Source organism: Danio aesculapii, chromosome 2 (assembly GCF_903798145.1).
Source record: "Danio aesculapii chromosome 2, fDanAes4.1, whole genome shotgun sequence".
NCBI classification, from domain to species: Eukaryota; Metazoa; Chordata; class Actinopteri; order Cypriniformes; family Danionidae; genus Danio; species Danio aesculapii.
The window spans coordinates 54,186,030-54,195,323 of NC_079436.1; the positions used below are offsets into that span (position 1 = coordinate 54,186,030).

At 38.6% G+C, this 9,294-nt stretch overlaps 1 protein-coding gene across 1 annotated transcript in view; it reads left to right on the forward strand.

The window, feature by feature from the left end:
- Positions 1-5,729, forward strand: part of LOC130238755 (piezo-type mechanosensitive ion channel component 2) — a 224,448-nt gene extending 218,719 nt beyond the window's left edge. The window contains 1 exon segment of the mRNA XM_056469860.1: positions 1,395-5,729. Coding sequence (XP_056325835.1) covers positions 1,395-1,647 — 253 coding nt within the window. The 3' untranslated portion in view covers positions 1,648-5,729.
- Positions 5,730-9,294: the final 3,565 nt, after the last annotated feature.

A 9,294-nucleotide genomic window follows, 5' to 3' on the forward strand; every position in this document is an offset into this window, starting at 1 on the left:
GTTCGAACCTCACCTGAGTAAATAGTTTATTTTTTTTTTTTTCATTTTTATTGTTAGACATATAATACTGTTTGGGTTGTTGAACATTTGAAGTTGTAAAGCAGCTGTTTTCTTCAAAAAGACGTCATAGTGTCATTAGAAACTGAATTGGAAATGACGTTATTGTAATATAGTCAGTCATGAACTGAGGTGGGCCGGTCTAAGGCTTGAAACTCTAGGGCTGAAAAGGAGTCCCACTCCGGCCCTGTGATGGATAATAAATATTTGCTAATAAGGTCTTGATATTTTGTGCATGTATAGTTAAATCTATCTGAAACTATCCGCTTGTTAAGTCATGATATATCGGTGACGTATGAAATACTGTTTCCAGGTCCAAGAATCATTTGAATTGAGAAAATATTCGTTTTTGACCACTTTTTAGTCATCTCACACTTTAAAGTGAATTTTATATAAAATCATGGTGTACACAACAGTCTCTGGAGTTGCTGCATCGCAAATACCAACATTTTAACAATGTATAAAAAGTTAATCACTTTCTGGCCATCGAATATTTTGGGAGTATCATAACTAAAACCTTAATATATGAAATAAAAATTAATACCTTTTTAACTTGTATTTAATGTTTAAAATGCAAATCTAATTAGATTCACTTTATTTGGTAAACAAAGCAAGTCTCTCATATAATATCTCTACTAAAAGGCAGAAAATATTACTGTACAAACTGCACATAAATCAGATGAACATTTTCATATTAGTCAATAATATTACTGTAAATAATTTTTTAAATGAATAAATATAGATTTACATGCATTTACACAAGTGAGTAAACTGAATTAATGATGGGCTAAAAATCTGCAGAAATCTGTGGAAAATCTGCGGAATTCTACGCGCGCAGATTCCGTGTGGGCCTAAATATTAGGCATGGATATATTTTTAGCGATCGTGATTTTTAAAAGTATTACATCGCTTTGTAAACATTTATTATTACCATTTGATGAGTCTCCCCACACAGTTTGATAGAGCACTTGGACCTGAAAGCCGCTTTGCAAGACGTCCACACTTGACAAGCGGATAAGCATCCATTTATCTGTAAACTGAGATTTACATATCACCTGAATAAATAAGCTTTATATTGTTAGGATAGGATGATATGAAACATTTAAAGTTGTCCAAATTTATGATATATTTACAGTAGGATGTTAACAAAATGTCTCCATTAAACATGATATTATTCTAATAATTTTTGTCATAAAAGAAACGATATATTTTTCTGTCTAGTACATTTGTATTATTGGCTATTCCTACAAATATGCGCATGCAACTCAACTTGGTTTTGTGCTCCATTTAATTAATCAATGTTCATTGTTTTTTTATCGTGATTTGCGTGTGCACAGGATCATGGGTCTGTACATGTCAGTGGTTTTGGTTATCGGGAAGTTTGTGCGCGAGTTCTTCAGCGGGATCTCGCACACCATCATGTTCGAAGAGCTCCCAAACGTGGACCGAATCCTCAAACTCTGCACCGACATCTTCCTGGTCCGAGAGACGGGCGAACTGGACCTGGAGGAAGACCTCTACGCCAAACTCATCTTCCTCTACCGCTCTCCAGAAACCATGATCAAATGGACCAGAGAGAAGAGTGAGTAAAAATAAAAATGAAGACGGCGGAGATCCTCCAAACTAACAGAGAGAAGCTTCAAACCTGAATTCAGCTCTTGAACTGGAAGATCCTCCAAACTAACAGAGAGAAGCTTCAAACCTGAATTCAGCTCTTGAACTGGAAGATCCTCCAAACTAACAGAGAGAAGCTTCAAACCTGAATTCAGCTCTTGAACTGGAGATGCGTATCTCTTCATGCTAACTGATGAAACAGCACTCACGATGTGTGGCTTTCGTCCACTCGCTAGTGTTTTTAAAGGGCTTCGACAAAGGCATGCGCCACTTTGAATCTGACTTGGACCTTTGGGAGTGCATGCGACGTGAGGATTTTCCCTCATAGATGAGAAATACTGAGACTTTTGGATTTCGAAGCCATAGGTGGCGCTGTGAATTACGTGACAATCTCGATTTGCCTTATTTCATTTGTACAATCAAACGCATCATTATTCACTACTTTCTCAGGAATACATACGGATCATTTCATGACGACGGGATATCAAAGTTTCTTTTTCCTCACGTGCGACAAAGTGTGTCCCAGGAGGAGCGTACTGTACGCTACAGTAATACATTTTCTCCTTTGAGACTTTAAGGAGATTTTAATTTATGAACATACTTGGGACATTATAAGGACTTTCATTGTTTTATAAGACTTGAAGTGTAATTATTATTATTATTTTTCGTAACAAAAGGGAGATTATCATGTTAAAGTTACCAACGAATCAGTTTCAGCCACTCTGGATTATTGTTTTTTTTTCAGATTTATTCGTGAAACAAAGCGATTGTTCAGTGTTTTTGTTTATTTATTGATTCGTTCAAGTGATTTTATGAATGAGTTACATTGAAACTTGTTCAGAACTTAATTCGAACATTTCTATGTAAGTCCATGATTTTTTTTGTATTTCCAAAACATTGTTCAGAACACATTTGAACGTGTTTCTGTTCATTTTATCATAAATCTAGATTATCTTTGACTATTTTCCTCCTCGAAATGTATGAAATGTGAGCAATTTTTTAAATTAATACATTTTATTCACATAAGAAATGAATTAATTTATAAATTCATTAATTTAAACGTGTGTATATATATTTTTAATTAGTTTTGAATGTAAGTCCAGGTAAATTTCTTTTTCAATATTTTTACAGATTTTTTTCTTTCAAAATGAATTTTTGAGTGAAGTTAATTTATAAACTACCTTCGAGAGGATCACGGGCTTATGATTGACCACGGCTGGTCCCGCATTAGCTAGCACATGATCCACCATTCAGATGATTGGTCCATCTAACTCACTATAAGTAATTGGGCCGCTAAACGATGCCATCGTCCATCGCCGATGGCCGATAGACACTATGATGCTGAGCCAGCATCACGATCCTCTTCCCCGCCCCGTCGCAAATCCGCTCACAAAAATAAACACTAAGGCACCATTTACTCTGATCTGAAAACTAAAAAAAAATCCACATCCACTCTGTCGTTTCACCTAGCATTTCTGAAGAGCTCTCCCATCCACACTACCGCTGAAAACGCACATCACGCGACCACACACACACACTGTCATGCGCTGGTGACAGCGGGTCCAGGCAGTCAGTGGGTCAGTACACTGCTTCAATCTTTCGCTTTCACACTTGTACTTAGTAATTTTAGCGAAGACCTCAGATGCTGTTGGTTGGTTCATGTTGGTCGTGCACCTTTTTTACCAACCAAGTTTGTTAACGCCGTTATAACGACACAGATCACTCTGCCTATTCATGCCAGAGTCCTGTGGAAAAAGTGATTGACAGGTGGTAATTTGTGTGTAACTTCTCTTTATTTATTTATGATTTGGTTATGGGTAAAACAAAGACCATGCGGGTCAGGTAGTTGAAACGGTAGGCTACAAATAATTAATTCATTATGAATTAATGTATTATTCATAAATAATAGTTCACCGCCGCCTATGACGACGATGCCATCATCTATCACGATGTTTGATATTAGACATCGTACGATGCCAAATTGGTCAACATCGCCCGACCCTACTTCCACCCCTACTCCTCCTGCCTTTTCCTAGATATGGCGGCATGACGGCCCAGTGGTTAGCACTGTTACCTCTCAGCAAGAATGTTCAAGACCTTACCAGGCCAGTCAACGTTTCCTTGCGGAGTTTACATGTTCTTCCCATGCTCATGTCACTTATGTCTCAGTCCAAAAACATGCGACTAAAGTGAATTGACCAAACCAAATTGACACCATAGATGAGCTCTTAGTCAGCAGTATATCTCTCCATAGCAATCCCTATAATCTGTTATAAGCCATAACTAAGCCAGGGGAGTTCTCGAGTTCTTCCTGAGCTCAAACTCCCCTCTCACCCTTCAAATGGGAGGGAGCCACGGGCTCGAGGATCTTCTAAGCTCAGGGCTTTCTCCCGAGACAACATGCCAAACACACTTTATAATCAATCATCAGCTAAGTGTGAACTCTTTAATGTGCTTTTGTGTACAATGGTCTCTCGTTTGTCGTGTGAGTTACATTCTAAAAATAATCCACGATAGGCAAAATCCGTGAAGTAGTCAGCTTTATTTTTTACAGTTGTTATAGATGTTTTAAGGCTGTAAAACGCCTCACTACACACTTCATACACTTTTCTCAGTCAGGCGTTAACATTTTCACTCTTCTCTCTTGTTTAAACACTTTCAAAGTTCAAACCTTCGTAGAAAAATAAGTCCAGTATTACAGAATGAAACTAAAGATCAAAACCTGTCAGGCACAAACATTCATCGATGTCAGCAAAGGGTCCATATGCGGATAATGTTGGCGTCCAGCATAATGTGCTTTTTCCTGCAGTCACTCATCCACAAAGCTACAGCAGACTCCATCCTTAAGGGGGTTGCACACCAGATGCGCCACGCACATGACAGTTGGAAGTAACACACACCAGAGGTGTACATTTGCATGTAATTTAAAGACAGCCTCTTTCTTGGAATGCTGGTGTGCATACACTGATATAAACCTATGTTTGCATGGGGCTGTGTGGCGCATCATGGCGCAGCACATCTGGTGTGCGACCTCCTTTACGATGGTCTTGCTGTGGACAGTTACATCCCTGTTGAAACTAATGTTAATTTGTCAAGCTGAACGCATTCTGTACTGTACAGTTGACACGGAGGAGATTGACTCACAATGGTCTACAGCCAATCAGGACGCAGAACACAATGCGCTGTTGAAAAAAAAAACATGTCAAATTCGCAACCAAACAATCTGCAGACTGCGAAAAGTGAACTGCATTATAGCGAGGGACCACTGTACATTTCTTCAACGATCCAAAGCATTTAAGTACAAATTCAGGACAGAAATTTGTTTGTTTTTTTGTTTACAACTAATTATTTACGCTAAATTCTTTAGAATGAATAACTGAATCATTTTTTTTATACATTTTTTTTCTCTTTGTATATTTGATAAAAATCATGGGAGGAAAAGTTTCATAAAATCACTTGAAAGCTGAACAATCACAATGCAACAGCTGCGTAAAAATACTTTCGGAATATCGTAAACAAGTTGATTCTGGTCATTCATGAAACTGAGCACTTTTCATTCTGCTCATGTTTCACGAATGCACCTTTGTCAGCTCATGTTGGAAGTAAATGACGAATATTAGATATTAACCGATGGACTGCATTCTTGAAGGCATGATGGGTTGATTGTCAGATAGAGATATTAAATACGCATTGGGAGTTGGTTGTACATGGGGAATAACCTCACTCACATTTGTACGACATACTAGTATTTATTTGAGCAATACGACGGCGGGGAGATCATAACGGACACTGAACTCATTTTTTTGGTACATTTTAGCGGCCATACTCAGGACAGAGCTTTGAGTGGATCAGGGTTTGCTGGATTTACTGTATGATGTGAGCCGGCCGGTCGGGTTGTGCCCATGCTAGAGGAGAATAAATATTGTTTCGAGTCCATCTCTGAACTATGCATTAAAGACAATGTAGCATGAATGAAAAAAATTATTAATAATAATGTTTGACATGAAACGCTTTCATTACATTTTGTGTGCAGAACATTTCCTGCAACATTACAGTGGGGGGGGGGGGGGGGGAGGAAACTGTACCTGGATGAAACAGGATTTGGGAGTTTATTGACTTCAAATAAAGCACATGATGAATGGACAAAAGTGTTTTTTTTTTGTTTTGTTTTTTACATATAAAGTCGAAAGTCAAATTTATTAGCCCTATTGTTATGTTTTACTTTGTTGGAATATTTAATCAATTCCATGCGTGTTTAAAAAAAAGGTCGGGAGAGGTTTTTCTTCAATGTCAAAAATCGTAACAATTTATTGGATACAAATGAATGATTCCATTCACAGAACTCTGTTATCCTTAATGCAATGCAAACGTTACATTAAGGAGGCGCGCAACAAGTGAAGTTTCATAAACTAATTTCGAGAGGAGCATGTGATATGATTGAGCACGTCTGGCCACTCATCTGTAATCAGTAATAATACAATCAGAGTGATCCTAGTCTACTATAAATGGATCATTTTCTCCCTACTGCTCTATCTTCGTTTGGAAGAATCCCCCCTTCCACCCCATCTCCTCCTTTTCCTCCCTTTCCTAAAGGGGGAGCTCTCGAGACCTACCTGATCTCGGATCTCCTGATATGCTTATCGACCGGGCGGGAGCCCTGGGCTCAAATATCTCCGAGCTCAGGGTTCTCTCCCGGGACAGCATGCCAAACCTGCTTTATACGCCAAGCATATCTAAGTGGGAACTCTTAAACTTTCATTTCCTGACTTCAACTTATATAGGCAGCTGATATTAACAGGTGGAGTTTCGTCACTTGTCAATCATTCTCCAGTCCTCCATTGGCCGCTATTTCTATGAATTCTCTGCACAACATTACAACCATAAGACTTTCTGTGTTCTGTCTTCAGTTTTATCCAGCCTGATCTCGCGAGGAAACGTAAGTATTTTACGTTTTGTCAGTTTAGTGGCTAATTCGTATGAATTTGTACGAGTTCAGTCGTGGGAAAATGTACGATTTTAAAAAGGAGGCGTGGCACCTAACCCCACCCCTAACCGTCATTGGTTGATGAACAAATCGTACTAAATTGTACCAATTAGATTGTAAGAATTCAAACGAATTAGCCACTAAATCAAAAAGTTACGAATTGCCGTGAAATTGTGTTGAAAACCTGTCTGCCGACAGGAATTTTCTGCAGAGCTCAATTTATTTTGGACCAGCATTTATCTACTTCTGCAAAAATGATTTAATAATATGCAAAACATCAGACTCCAGAGTTGACTCCAGAGAAACATCAGACGTGCAAGTTTGTTTTGATAATCGTCAATCAAAATCTGACCATCTGCTTCCACTCTGGAATAGCAGTCCTTCTCCGATGATGTCGGTTCAACTGATTGGACGAAATACATTAAGCCACGCCCCTCCAACCATTAGTTTGCTGCAAAGGAAAGAGGAGGAGTTCAGCTGGAAATACATCATCATACTGGCCGACTGTTTCTTTCTGTAAGCTTTATGTTAAGTAAAGAGTAAATGATTTCATCTTGGATCAGTGTTTTGTGTCTAAGTGTGTACATTTGTGATAAATAATCATGTAATAAGTAGGATAATGTGCGTTCAGCTGGTTGTTTATGCAGATGAATGTGAAAATGCAGTCAAAATGATTAGCACTGCGGAGAATTTTTTCTTTTTCAAATATTTCCCAAATGGTGTTTAACAGAGCAAGGAATTTTTCACAGTATTTCCTATAATATTTTTTCTTCTGGAGAAAGTCTAATTTGTTTTATTGTGGCTAGAATAAAAGCAGCTTTTAATTTTATTAGCTCCCTTAAGCTCCCTTTTTTTTTACGATTGTCTACAGAACACACCACTGTTATACACTGACATGCCTAATTAACCAAACTTGCCTAATTAACCCAGTTAAGTCTTTAAATGTCACTTTAAGCTGAATACTAGCATCTTAAAAAATATCCAGTAAAATATTATTTACTGTCATCATGACAAAGATAAAAGAAATCAGTTATTAGAAATGAGTTATTAAAACTATTATGTTTAGAAATGTGTTGACAAAAATCTTCCGTTAAACAGAAATTAGGGGTGGGCGGGGGGTGGGATGATACAGGAGTGCTAATAATTCTGACTTCAGCTGTATACAGGGTGCTCTTTCCTCACAATTAAAGAGAAAGTTCACCCAAAAATGAAAACTGATTCACTTTTTAACTCTCCTTCAAGTGCTTTATGAGTTTCTTTCTTCAGTTGAACACTAAAGAAGATATTTTGAAGAATGCTAAAAACCGGTAACAATTGACTTCCATTGGAGGTCTGCTCGGGACAAATTTTTTAGTCCCGCTCCTGCAAGTCTTTATTCCACACCCGACCGCTGCCGCTGTATATTCAGTCTTAATTCACCCGCTGCCCGACCCGCTCCGTTTTCTACCCGACCCGACCGTTCCCGCTAAATTTAGATCTGGTTTCCAAAATCTCACATTTAAATTGGGTACTACCAAAAGAGAGAGAGATAACAGATTAAAGTGTAGGTTGTGCAAGGGTTGTAGGCTAAATGTCAGTTTTGTTTGCCTATTTGTGATGAGACATGAGTGTTAAACCTGAGGTTCCAGTCTTGTGGCTGCTAAAGGGTAAAACTTTGAGGGTAATTTTTGTCCATTTGCATCTATGACGGATGAAAAACTCCCATAAATCAGACTAGCCTGATGTGAGTTTCCTAGCAGTAAACTGAGCGTTTTCTAATGCAAGCTGAAGGACAGCGCATCTTTACTTTGCTCTCCATGTTTGTAACGCTCACCCTGAGGACCGTTATGTAGATGATGCACTCACAGACTGTGTGAAAAAAGCATGTGCAGAAAGCACTGGTCCATGTGTTCAGCATGTGTATCAGTCATGAGCTCTGGCTTTACTGGTGCTCAATAATAATGAGGAAATCACAGATATGCTGTTCTGAAATAACATCTCAGGAATCGGGAACGCTGTATTGTTAGACCGCCCGCTCCTGTTCAAATTACACCAGAGTTACCGACCGCTGAAAAAAAACTATGGAAGTCAATGGTTACAGGTTTTCAGCATTTCTCAAAATATCTTCTCTTGTGTTCTGAAACAAGTAAAAAGGGCGTAAATGATGACAGATTGGCCATTTTGGGTGAGCTATTCCTTCATAACAAAAACAAAAGAAATATACATATGGTACATATTTATAATACATATGGGGATTTGATCAACTATACAGAATTATTTATCAAACATTTACCAGATTACATTACTTTCCTTCACTCTGAAAAAGCGCTGTGTCATCCTAACCCAATGTTGGATCAAATATGGACCACCTCATTCATTTTCCTTCGGCTTAGTCCCTTATTTATTAGCGGTCACCACAGCCGAATGATTCGCCAACTATTCCAGCATGTTTTACGCAGCGGCTACCCTTCCAGCTGCAACCCAGTACTGAGAAACACCCACACACACTCACATTCACACACAAACACATACACTATGACCAGTTTAGTTCTTCCAATTCACCTATAGCACATGTGTTTGGACTGTGGGGGAAACCGGAGCACCCGGAGGAAACCCACGGCAAGACGGGGAGAATGGACAACCTCAATGACTACGTTCAC